General features: G+C 45.4%; 1 protein-coding gene across 1 annotated transcript in view; it reads right to left on the reverse strand.

The window, feature by feature from the left end:
• Positions 1 to 4,181: 4,181 nt before the first annotated feature.
• Positions 4,182 to 13,194, reverse strand: part of Mtor (mechanistic target of rapamycin kinase) — a 123,897-nt gene continuing 114,884 nt past the window's right edge. The window contains exons 52-58 of the mRNA XM_005317451.5: positions 12,693 to 12,767; positions 12,246 to 12,381; positions 11,322 to 11,387; positions 9,229 to 9,309; positions 8,884 to 8,964; positions 5,711 to 5,816; positions 4,182 to 5,049 (exon numbers count right to left, since the gene is read on the reverse strand). Coding sequence (XP_005317508.1) covers positions 5,034 to 5,049; positions 5,711 to 5,816; positions 8,884 to 8,964; positions 9,229 to 9,309; positions 11,322 to 11,387; positions 12,246 to 12,381; positions 12,693 to 12,767 — 561 coding nt within the window. The 3' untranslated portion in view covers positions 4,182 to 5,033. The remainder of the gene's footprint in view (positions 5,050 to 5,710; positions 5,817 to 8,883; positions 8,965 to 9,228; positions 9,310 to 11,321; positions 11,388 to 12,245; positions 12,382 to 12,692; positions 12,768 to 13,194) is intronic.

Below are 13,194 nucleotides of genomic sequence, written 5' to 3' on the forward strand. Positions count from 1 at the left end.
TATTGAGAATGAGGTAGTTTCCTTAATTTCTCTTTCACAGGATTCATCACTGGTGTATAGAAATGCATTTGATTTATGGGTATTGATTTTATATCCTGCTACTTTGCTGAATTCATTCATTTATTTATTTTTTTAAAGAGGGAGAGAGAGAATTTTAATATTTATTTTTCAGTTCTGGGCGGACACAACATCTTTGTTGGTATGTGGTGCTGAGGATCGAACCGGGCCGCACACATGCCAGGCGAGCGCGCTGCTGCTTGAGCCACATCCCCAGCCCGCTAAATTCATTTATTAATTCTAGAAGTTTTTTGGTGGAATTTTTTGGATCTTCTAAGTATAGAATCATGTCATCGGCAAATAATGATAGTTGGAGTTTTTCTTTTCCTATTCACATCCCTTTAATTTCTTTCAACTGTCTAATTGCTCTAGCTAGACTTCAAGAACTATGTTGAATAGAATTGGTCAAAGAGGGCAACCCAGTCTTGTTCCAGTCTTTAGTGGGAATGCTTCCAATTTTTCTCCATTAAGAATGATGTTGGTACAGTGAATCGAAGAGCATTCTGCTGTCATGTATAACTCATTAGAACAAATAAACAAATTTTAAAAATTACATGCAAAACTCTTAGTGTGATCTATAAAATTTAGTGCTCAATTACGTACCATCTTGTATAATTCACTAGATTCTGATAGTAGAGAATGTGGACCATATGTGTCTTTCTGTCTCACCGTGTTTTGCTTGGTGTTAAGCATTCATTAAAGGTTAATAATGAAAAAAAAAAAACTGATGTGAGCTTTCCTGTGCTTTGTTATAAAATAGGCTTTGTGTGTGTGGATTTTACCCAACTGTGGGCTAATTAATGTAGATGTTCCCAGCATATTTAAGGTAGGGTAGGCTGTATTAGGTGAATCTGAGGACAGGGAGAGTGGCTCAGTGGTAAGTGCCCCTGGGTTCAATCCTCAGTATCACAAAGCAAGCAAGCATAGAAAAATTAAATAACTTGTCCCAAATCACATACGTAGTGTGAGATACAGTTGAGATTTGAAACTCAGTCTTTTGCCACTAAAGCGTTTTTTTTTTGTTTTTTTTTTTTTAAAGAGAGAGTGAGAGAGGAGAGAATTTTTAATATTTATTTTTTAGTTCTCGGCGGACACAACATCTTTGTTGGTATGTGGTGCTGAGGATCGAACCCGGGCCACACGCATGCCAGGCGAGCATGCTACCGCTTGAGCAACATCCCCAGCCCGCCACTATAGCCTTGATTCTTTTTTTTTTTTTTTGGTGCTGGGCATGGATAGATGGTACAGGGCCTCACACATACCAAGCAAGGGTTCTGTCACTGGGCTACATTCCCAGCCCAGCGGTAGCCGCCTCCTCCTCCTCCTCTTCCTCCTCCTTCTTTTTTGGGGATTGAACCCAGGGGCACACGACCACTGAGCCACATCCCCAACCCTATTTTGTATTTCATTTAGAGACGGGGTCTCACTGAGTTGCGTAGAGGGTCACTTTTGCTGAGGTTGGCTTTGAACTCATGATCCTCCTGTCTCAGCCTCCTGAACTGCTAGGATTACAGGTGTGCACCACTGTGCCCCTCTCCAGTTTTGATTATATTGCCTCTTAGTTCTAAGGCCCTGGTTTATGAAGCTGATGAATGCAAGGATCTTGTCATTCTTTTCTGCGTCCTCCGGTCACACAGGATAACATGAAATCATTTGTGATTGAGGGTTAGACTTTTTTTTTTGGTGGGGGTGGGGTGGTATGAAGGATTAAACCCAGGGGCACTTTACCACTGAGCCACATCCCCAGCCCTTTATTATTTTTTCGTTTTGGGACAGGTTCTCACTGAATCTCTTACAGCTCACTAATTTGCTGAGGCTGGCTTTGAACTTGTGATCTTCCTACCTCAACCTCCAGAGTTGCTGGGATTACCAGGTGTGCACCACTGCAACTAGTGGTTAGATTGTTCTTAAAGGCCTTCATTAGCTCTTCCCTGCCCCTGGTAATTCATGTCTACAAAGCCAGAAGACTTTGCTTAGTTAACTTAAAAACCTATTAGATTCACCACAGTTCAGACTTTGCTTTCCTAATCTTTTATGAAAGGTAATAAAATATCACTGACGACATGAAATTGTCTCATCTGGAGCCAAGGAAGTTATGAGGATCATATTTTTGGGAGCAAAATGGGTTATACATGGTGTTTTAGTCATCTTTTGTGTTGCTGTGGCCAAAACACCCGGCAACAGCTTAGAGGAAAAGTTTCTTTGGGGCTCGTAGTTTCATCAGTCCATAGACAGCTGCTGACACCACTGCCCTGGGCCCAAGGAGAGGAAGAACATCATGGGAGAAGGGTCAGTGGAGGAAAGCTGCTGGGGGTGGGGTAGGGAGGGAGATCACAGGCAAGACCCCCCAGTGGCCCTCTCCTCCAGCCACACCCCATCTACCTACAGGTAACACCCAGTCCCTTCAAGCTAGGATGGACTGATTAGATCATAGCTTTTACAGTCCAAGCATCTCCAAACATTCCTGCTTTAACACTGGAGCTGTTGGGGTATCTCATATCCAAACCTTAACACATGGTACGAGACTTTCTAGCTGTGAGCGTGCAAACTTACTAGTTTCACTGTGGGATCCAAATTCGTTTTGTGATTTTAAAATATTTTATTTATTTACTTTTAAAAATCTTTTTCACGGGCTGGGACTGTGGCTCAGTGGTAAAGTGCTTGCCTCAAATGTGTGAGGCACTAGGTGTGCTCTACCACCTAGCTATACCTCCAGCCCTTAATCTTTTTATTTTTTAATTTTTTAGTTTTAGTTGGACACAATACCTTTATTTTAATGTGGTGCTGAAGATCGAACCCAGGGCCTCTCATGCACTAGGCAAGTGTTCTACAGTTGAGCCACAACCCCAGCCCTTAATCTTTTGTTTTTAATGCAAGAGTTGTCTCATAAACCTTTATGGAGCACCAATTGGAGATGGGTCGTCTGGCAATTTTGGAGGAAAGACATATGATTCCTATCCTTTAATTATCTTCTTCCTCCTATATTAGTTCTCTGAATAGTTTTTGTTGGTGCTGGGGATCAAACCCAGGGCTTTGTGCATGCAAGGCAAGCACTCTACAAACTGAGCTTTATCCCCAGCCCTCTGAATAATTTTTAAATGACAAAGTATTTTTATTAAGTAGAAGTAGACCAAAGAAATTTAGAAAAAAATAATTCCCTTAAACAACTAAAAATTTTCTCTGGAAGTTCTCTTTAGGCATGTTCTTTCTTTTGAGGGAATGTAGGGCTGGGTATGTAGCTCAGAGATAGAGTGTTTGCCTAGCATACATGAGCCCTAGGTTTGATCTTCTGTACCATAAAAAAACAAAAAAACCCCCAAAAGACCAAAAGTGCATGTGTCATCTGTAGGATGCTGACTAGCCCTACTTAATGCCCCCTCTTGTTACTCCAGGAGCTTCCTCTGCCCACGTGCCTTCTGATTTTCTTCCGTCTGTTTGCTACCTATTGCCCACTCCTGCCTTGAACCTCGCAGCATCAGGTCCAGAGGCCTTGCGGGGGCAGTGAGGAGGCCCCACTCTACTCTCTGGCGTCCTTTCCCTTTATCTTCCTGTTGTTCCTTTTATTCTCTTCTGATCACTGAGCCACACATACTGAGCTATAAGGTTCTACCCTGCAAACGTGCTGTTTCTCTGTCAAATGTGGCTGGACACCGCAGCTCCATATGGGTCAGGTTAACACTTGCCTTTGCTGCAGATATGATGCTTCTACACACCTCAGCATCTTGCGCTTCCTTTCCTGCTAAGGCTGTCCCCATGTGCGTCACCTGACAAAATCCCACTCCTCCTTGAGCTGTCCCAACATGCACTTTTCCATGAGGCTTTCCTGGTATTCTGGCAGAATTAGTGCTTCTATGTATGGCTCCTCTTATCACTTAGCAGGGGTAGAATTCTCAGTTCTGCTGCAGGATACCCCACAGAAAGGGATCACGTCACATACATCCTCGTGTCCGTTGTACTCCTCTCATACTAACTGTGCCCCCCTCCCCTTTTGTGGTGCCAGGATATGAAGCCAGGGCTTCCCACATGCTAGGCAAGTGCTCTAATGCTGAGCTACATCCCCAACCAACCCTTTGCTTCCTTTTTGAATTTACTAATAATTATGAATAAAAAGCTGCTCGTGTACATGTTTTTAAAATTCTGATGTCATTTATTGGCACAAAAATTATTCAGATACAACATGGTGTCTAGACGTGGCTACATCCTATACTTTGTGCATTTAGTCAAATATTTACGTTGCTCATAATTCTGCACACAACCTAGCCTGTCCCTCTGTGTTCAGCACATCTGTGATAGCATTTGTGTTTTAAACCCTTGCTTCAAACACAGTGCATTCAGATCTCACTGAACATGGGGCCAGCCTGGGACCCAATGTGTGGGGACTTCCAGGCACCTGCACAGACTGCCCTCCTGGCAGTTCTGGTCTGGGTTAAGTGTGAGCTGTAGCAGCACTGGGTCAGGCAGAACACTGACCTGTCCTGGCTTGTCCTGCACATGTTGCCACTGCTGTCCAGGGACCAGTGAGGTAAAGGGAGGAACTTCTGCTTCTTCATAGTCTAGGACCCTGATCCGTGTTCTCCACTGCCCCAGCCTTTTTGACTGTGCCGAGTCGCTGGACCCACCTTGAGAGGAGCGGCCAGGCCAACCTCTGTCAGCAGACATTTGAGCTCTCTTGTGAGTGAAATCGAAACCCGTATTTCTGAAGTTATGGATCTTCTGTTCCCCAGAGTCGATGGCTTGATCGTGTAGTATTACTGTGTTTCACTGTCCTGGGAGCCGCATCAAGCCTTGTGTTTCTGACAATATCTTCTTTAACAGCAGCTAGAAAGTTGGTTCAAACCAACTTCGAATATACAGTAGTTCTTTTCATTTACATTTCAAAATATTAACAAACTTTTTGACCATAGTTTCAGTTTGGTGAAGCGTGGACCAAGTATGAAAGCCTCAGGGGAGATACTGTGGGCATAGTGGGCCTCCCGTCACCAGAAGGGACACCTAGGAAGGGAGACAGCAAAGGCAGAGACACATGGTTCAGTAACCTGAGCTTCTTCAAATCTCTACCCTGATGCTTTGAAAAATGAAAAGACCAAGGTCTGACAACCCTGCAGCATTCCCTGGACTCTCTCACGCTTAATTGTGTGGGACACACTCTTCTACAGTCAAGGGCCAATGCCACTGAGGTCTCACAAGGACATTCCCTACTGCCCTCTCTCCAGTTTCTGCCTTCAAGTGTGCCGTGGGCAGTTAATCAAAGGAAACCCGGATAGTCCCTCAGGCCACATGCAGATCATAAATGTGTCTTCATCTTCTTCCGGTCACTGCTCTAGCTTCTTTCCTATGCCCTTCCTAAAGTGATGGCAAAAATTCAAAAGAGCTCCCACAAACAAGCCAGCTGGCAGCCCTGCTGTTCCAAACCACTGCTCTTTGTGCAACTGTAACTTATTTTGGTGGCTGCCTTCTGAATGTGCATCTGCAACTCCCAGTTTTCTTCCTTATGGAACAAGGGGCACAAACAGTGAATACCAGCTCTTAAAGGATCAACCTGTCACTGCCCTGTGGTTTCTCCACTGAATCTGCTTTTGCTCCCAAGGCTTGGGGCCACAGTTGGGGTCCTCACTGCTGATTTTAACAATGCATCCTTGAGATGCCCACTTACCAGCCAATGTAGCACTGGCAGAGGTTTTCATGGGATGTTGCTTGTTTGATGAGTAGCTCAACTTGCGTTGGAACGTCCAAGGTATCATCATGAGAAAAGTCCCGACCTGGCACAGGAGAAAGAGCAATACAGCCATCAGCACCTGGCACTGACAGGTCCCTTGTCTGCTGTTTTGATCAAGAGTCTAAGCAGCTGCTGTCAGTCAAACCTCACACGTGACTTTGAAGGATGCATCATGACTGCTTTTAAAAACCCATCTCCAGTTGACCTGAGGGCACACTGTCTTGTGTCAGTATAGGCTCGGTTCAGGGAAGACAAAGTCTTGCAGTCAGCTAAGTTCAGGAATGATGAGGATCTGACCTAGGGATCTATCCCCAAATCCTTTTTTTGGGTTGAACAAGCACACCAAAAAGCCTGTTCTGTTTGAAATCCACAAGCCTCCAGTTTTGAACAGTAACCTCCATCGCAGATTCATAATCTCAGCTTCAAACAAGCGCTCTGTGCAGTATGGCTGGCCTAGGGCACTTCTTTGGTGACATGCCTTTCCACTTCCATAAGGGCCACCTCAAGTTCTTTCTTCCCACTGACACCTGAACCCCTCCTCCTGTTTCTCACCCTCAACAGATGCCCTCACCTTCCACTTTTAAGGTAATTAACCATCACGAGCAGCTCCAGACCCTGCTGATGTGTGAGGTCATGTCTGTGGAGCTGTGCAGCTGGCTTCAGCTCACATAAGCTGCTCCCCCAACCGCCTGGGAGGAGCACCCCTATGCCTTGAGTAGTGAGAATGTGGAGATGGGGCAAGCCAGCCATGGGCTATGTGTGAACTATGAGCATTGAGCACACAAAGTGGACTGAACCGACGTTGCCCTCTGTTTGGGCAGGCCTTGCTCTCATCTTTCGCAGCTCATGTGATGGGCATGGCCTCCTAGATGTCAGTCAACTTGCTGACAGCAGACATCATCAAGCTAGACTCAACCCCCTGAAACCTAACCCCTTGCCTCATTTGAATGTCTTCTTCCCCAAAAAAGGGGTCAGCACATGCTCCTCTCTCTCTCTTTCCACTGACCCCTAAGGTCAGAGGAGCCATCACAGGACCCAAAGAAAAAGGTATTTCTCTGTCTCTGTGTGATTATTTCATGCAGCCCAGTTCACCTGGAGTGACCTTGAGTGTTTAGTGACACTGACACTACTGCTCCGCCACCTCACTCAGGCTAATGCTTTCTCAGGAGCCTGGCAGGACTATCTGTTCTCTTTCTTGTATTTCTTGCTTTCTTTTTGTAGGACTGAAGATCAAACCCATAACCTCGCGCATGAGGGCATTAGCTCTACCACTGAGGTACATCCCCAGCCAATTTTAGATTTTATTTTGAGACAGGATCTAAGTTGCCCAGTCTGCCCTTGAACTTGTGACTTTCCTGCCTCAGCTTCCCATATCTCTGGGTTGTAGGCAGCAACCACCCTGCTAGTTCAACTCCACCTAACTGCCCCCTTTCCATGTTCTGTAAGCGTGTTCCTCTCTCACTGAAGGAAAACAGCTGGGGCCAGGTGTGCAGCTCTGCCCCCATCATGGCTCTGGCTGCCCTTTAATTCTTGCTTTTCTGCATAAACTACTTAAGAGCATTTAACCCCTCGCTCCCTTCTTCTTCCTTCGCTCTCTCATCTCCTCAGCTGCTTCAGTCTGGCTGTCACTCATCACAGGTCTCAGCTGGTCACCAGTGACTTGGACCTGGCTTGATTCCTGTTGTCTCTCATGCCCCAACATCAATACTTCTGATTTTTTGGCAGCGCTGGGGATGGAACCCAGGGCCTCAGACGTGCTGGGCACACACTCTTCCATTAAGCTACATCCTCAGCCTGATCCTTTTGACTTGAAAACCTCTTCGAGATCTCTAGCACCCGGCTCCACTCCCACCACCTGAGTCTAATCAGTGCTCATCTACTGGACCCTGAGGCAGCCTCTTCCCTGGTGTGCCTGCACACCCTCCCTCTGGCCCTGTCCGCGGGCCACAGCAGGCAGTACTCGCCACACATGCTGGGCCTGCCCACTCCATGCCAAACCCGCCGGTGTTTCCCACCACTCTAGGGTGGAAACAGAGGCCCGAGCTCTGCCTGGTGTGCTCTGTGCTCCTCCTACCCTGCGTTTCTGGCCTGCCCTTGGACCATATTTCTCGCCATCGCCCCCTTGCACGTGGTGTTCCCCGTGCCTGCAACAGTGTCCTCTGAATTAGCTCCTTTTTCAGAGTATTGCTCATGGGTTGTTTCCTTAGGGAAGCTTTTCCTGCACTTTTTTTTCTTTTGAAATATTTTTTAGCTGTAGATGGACACAATACCTTTATTTTATTTATTTTTATGTGGTCCTGAGGATCAAACCCAGTGCCTCATGTGTGCTAGGCAAGTACTCTACCACTGAGCTACAGCCCCAGCGCTTTCCCTGTACTTCTGAACTTGATTAAGTTCTCCTATTGTGGGCACCACAGCCCCAAGTCTTTTCTATTTAGTAATACTGTTCCTTTCTGGACTCTAAGCTCCCTGGAGGTAAAGAACCTGTTTCCACCACCTTGGCCCTTTCAGCATCAGGTACATGCTGGATAAAAATGCCCTGACTACAAAAATTTAGGTGGGAGACTCCAATGCTCAGTGCCCAGCATCCTGTGTCTCGTCTGACTCTCAGCTCCCTCTGAGGGGGCCACTCAGCATCTTCTATAGGAGGAAACAGGCTCAGGCACAGGCAGTGGAGCTGGAGTTTTGCTTCCTGGTTTGTTACCCTATATGTCATACCCTCTCAACAAAAGATGATCAGTGTGAGAAACTCCTTTTCAAAAGCACTATCTCTCCATTCTATTCTCTCCCCTCTGTAATGGTTGCCAGAATCTAGGCGGTCAGTCCAAGTGCTCTAACATCACACCATAGTGACAGAAGACATCTCCCTAAATTTGGCTGATTTTAACTTCCTACATGTTGAGTTAAATGAGGCAGAGTTATGTGATGGTGGCATCAATCATTAGCAAGAAGACCCATAGGGCGGGCTCCAGTGCTGGCCACAGAGCTAGTCTGTGAGCCACACAGGGTCCAAACAGGCGTGCAGCCCCCAGAGCAGGGCTGCCTACCCCCTGGAGGGGGGGACTTCTCCTCAGACTTTATGTTCCGTTTAAGTGAACACACACACTCACCAGTGAGCTTATCGCGAACCCGGTTAATAATCTGAATAGCTTTCTTGTTTAGGGCTTCTGGCTTCACCAAACCGTCTCCAACTGGATAAAAAGTAGGAATTAACAGTAAGAACTGTCATCAGGATAAAAAAAATGCTCCTGCTTTTTGTAAACATTCAGCTTTTGAGCATTGAGCAATCCTTCCTCTGTATCCACCCCTGTCCTCAGAATGTAATGAGATCATGGAACCTTTTCTCTCAAAGGCCGTTTTGTTACTGTGTCTTGCTGACCCACTCGTGGTTCAACACAGCTGCTATTTTCTTAATGAGCTAGTTGTTGGTACAAACCCCCAGAGGTTAAACTTACTGAAAGAATGAATAGATTCTGGCACCGTGGTCCCTGTTTTCTTATGAGCTGGTTCTCCAAGTTCCACACCGTCCAAAATTTCTAGGGGGAAGAAATCAATTAGCAAAACATTCAAAAACCACGAAGTCATTGTTAGTGCAGCGCCTATGGCCCTACGCTCCACAATCCTTTATTATGTGCCTCTCCTGTCTCAGGTGGAGGATAGAGCTTTATGCTACTCTTCATGTATTAAAACCTTTTGAAATCTGCACAAGGGACCCCAAAGGCTGCAGGTAATAGGAAGCTGGGCAATCTGAGTATCCACAATCCTGTCACGGGGCTGTTGAAGTAGCCAGTGGTAGAGCACTTGCTGAATGTGTACCAGGCCCTGGGTTCCATCCCCAGCACCGTAGGGGCAGGCGTGGTTGGGGATCCTCACAAATCCTGTCACAGTGTCCAGGGTATAGTCCACACTTGTTCACATGTGACACTGTAAATCAGCAAAACCCTGTTCCTTCTTATCTGATGAGAGTCTTTCCATTCAGTCAGGATGAATTGTCCTTTTTCTAGATAGGTGGTTGTTAACGCCTTTTGCCCAAGTGCCTCTTAACTGCTAGAACTCAGATTGAATCCAAGAGTGCTCTGCCACTGAGCTATATCCCTGGTGCTTTTTATTTTGAGACAAGGTCTTGTTAAATTGCTGAGGCTGGGATGGAACTTGCAATCCTCCTGCTTTGGCCTTCTGAGTTGCTGGGACCACAGTGTGTGTGTGCCACTGTGCCTAGCCCCACGCCACTTCTCGTTGAAACCTTAGTATATACGGGTGCTTGAGGACTGAACAGAGTGTGTCAGTCTCTCCCCCTCTCTCTTTTTTTTATCCCCAGTACTGGGGATTGAATGCTGGTCCTCGTGCGTGCCAGGCAAGCGCTCTACTCAGCCCCGTTCTCTTATAATGTCAAGTATATTATGGTCAGTTCAATAATGTGATTCTGCATATCTGCAGGACAGCCTTTGTTTGTATATTACCTTCCCTAGATTCTGCACATATGCAGGACAGCCTTTGTTTGTATATTACCTTCCTTAATTTATTTGGTTTAGTTAAGTAACTAGTTGCAAATATCCCATAAGGTATTTGTAGAGAATATTTTTGTACCCAACAGTGTATTTCAAAGTGTGAACTTCGTAGGATGTTGTTAGATGTCAAAGAAAAAGGGTAGGGGAAGAGAGAGAAAGGAAAAAAAAAAAAAAAAGCTAACAGAGCTAAACACCTGACTCAAACACTTCTGTGTTTTTAATATACAAAAGGTACTCTGGGGGCTGGGGATGTGGCTCAAGCGGTAGCACGCTCGCCTGGCATGCGTGCAGCCCGGGTTCAAACCTCAGCACCACATACAAACAAAGATGTTGTGTCCGCCGAAAACTAAAAAATAAATATTAAAATTCTCTCTCTCTCTCTTTAAAAAAAAAAAAAAAAGGTACTCTGGCTCTTGGAGGGCCACATGTCTTCCTGGACTACCGCCTGTGAAGGACACACATGGAAACAGTGTTTCCCATGATTTCAGGGCTCCTTTCAGAGATATAAGCAGATTTCTGCTGCTTCTACCTCCCTTTAAGAACTATTATTAATGCTTCAGGGGCGGAAGGCATAGCTTGGTGGTAGAGCACTTGAGGCCCTAGGTTCCATCCCCAGCGGAGCAAAACAAAACAAAGCAAAACATGTGAGGAGTGAAAATCCCCCCCTGACACTGCTGAAGGGCTTGCTCAACACTGGCTGGTATTCAGACATACTTTTAACTGTTTTTATAGACAGATTAAAATCAGATGATAAAAATCTTGGAGCTTGAGGTACCTACTCCATCCCGCTAGATAGTAAATAAAAAACAAGTTAGTGCTTGGTGCTTGGTAAATATTTTTAGACCATGTTTCTGAAGTTCAACAATACCCGCGGGGTGATGTTAGCAGTGTAGCATCTCTGCCTGTGCTATCACTGTCAAGAACTTGAGAAAAGCATGTTGACATCCTTAATATTAAGCAGCCAGAACCACTTTGAATCTTGCCTTTCAGCAAAAGGAATGTCTCCCCATTCAGATGCTCATCTCCTTGGGTGCACTCACCTACTGACTGACCTGCAGAGTAGGAATCTGTCCGCGTTCGAGACCGCTTGTTGCCTTTGGTATTTGCTAGGGAAAGAAAGAATTAAAAGTGCCTCAGACTTTCACTTTGAAGAAACTTGGTTGATATACTTGCTTACAATTTCAAAAATGAGATTTTCCCAAAAGGTACAATTCTGAAGAAAGAACAAAGAAATATTACTCAGTAGTAAAAGGGGTTGTGAGCATGGAATAGGACATCCGGGAGGACACTCTATACTGTAGAGTTGGATTTACAGCATCATATGGAAACTGTAAGGTCAAAGACTGATTTAATCACAGTGGATTAGAGGCCTCATATTGGTGAAACATCCTCAAAGGAGGCATAAACAAGGCTAGACGATAGATACTGAAGTCTCAGGTTACAACTGTTCACATTTTTATTAAAATTCCAGCTTATCCAAATCAGCTTATCACTAGGTACCTAAGTTTATCCTAAAAAAGTCTTTTTTTTTTTTTTTTTTTTTTGGTACAGAGAATGAACTCAGGGGCACTCGACCACAGAGCCACATTCCTAGCCCTATTTTGTATTTTATTTAGAGACAGGGTCTCTCTGAGTTGATTAGTACTTTGCTAAATTGCTGAGGCTGGCTTTGAATTCACCATTCTCCTGCCTCTGCCTCCTGAGCTGCTGGGATTACAGGTGTGTGCCACTACACCCAGCCCATTATTTCAATTAATATTGGAGTTTTCCAGTTTAGCTATTAAAAATACTTGAAATTCTTTTCTTTTCTAGCTACCTGAGTGCTCTAGGAGAAGAGAAAGCAATAGTTGGTAATACAGCTCAGGCTCCAGGCTCAAAGGAACAGGTCAGTGGAATGTAATGTCGCAGGTACTCTTAATTTGGAGGGATGCAAACCCCAGCCTCCCACACTTGAACACACTTACTGTCCATCAGCCTCCAGTTCAGCAAGGGATCATAGACAAAGGCCTCCAGTACAGCCATGACACTGTCCTTGTGCTCCCGAAGCACTTCCATCACCGTGTGGCATGTGATTCTGTAGTTGCCATCTAGACCTGTAACCTGGAGAAGGGACAGAGCATTGCACCTCAGGAGTCATTGGTGCCTCATGACCAACAGTGATAGAGTATCTGTCACCATCACCTAGGAAGGAAGCATGGCAGGACTGTGATACATATGACACCAGGTCTGATGTGAAGCAGTGAGACTTTCAAAGACCATTCCTGATACGTGAGAATCAACAGGAACCTGCTACAGAAGTCATGTGGCCATGCTGAGGAACTGATGAGCTCTAATGAGCAAGTCTGTCTTTAGAGAAGGTGGAAACTGTGCTGGTCCCATTTCAGTGCAGTGTGTTCCCAATATCCACTCACCTCCATAGCGTTGGTCAACATTCTTGTTAGTCTAAATGGAATCTTCTCTGGAAATTTTTCTCTGGTCATAGCAACCTATGGGATAATCAAAAGTAAAAACAAATCCTTGTTTAGACAGTTTTCTTTAACTAAAGTAAGGTGAAGGCAGGTAGCTTTCCTTTGTCTCATCTCTACTGATTCACATGACAACACAGAAATGAAGCAGCTTGAGTTTAGTGAAGGGACTGATTATGGGGATCTGAATGAGGCTAGAAACCCCAAAAGATGAAGAAGGAAAAAAAAAATAAGAAAAAGAAAAGGACAAGGGTATATTGCCCAAGTGCTTGACCAGCAGGCAGCATGCAGGGTGGCAGATTCCTTCACTTAGCGAAGGGTGTGTGGAGAGTGGCCCCTGCCCACAGGGCTTAGAGTCTGACCTCAGCCATGGATTTCAAGGCTGCAACTGACTTGATCTTGTCAGCAGGAGTGACGGGGGAGAAGAGGGATGTTTGGGGCTTATGTT

This window comes from Ictidomys tridecemlineatus, chromosome 11 (assembly GCF_052094955.1).
Source record: "Ictidomys tridecemlineatus isolate mIctTri1 chromosome 11, mIctTri1.hap1, whole genome shotgun sequence".
NCBI classification, from domain to species: Eukaryota; Metazoa; Chordata; class Mammalia; order Rodentia; family Sciuridae; genus Ictidomys; species Ictidomys tridecemlineatus.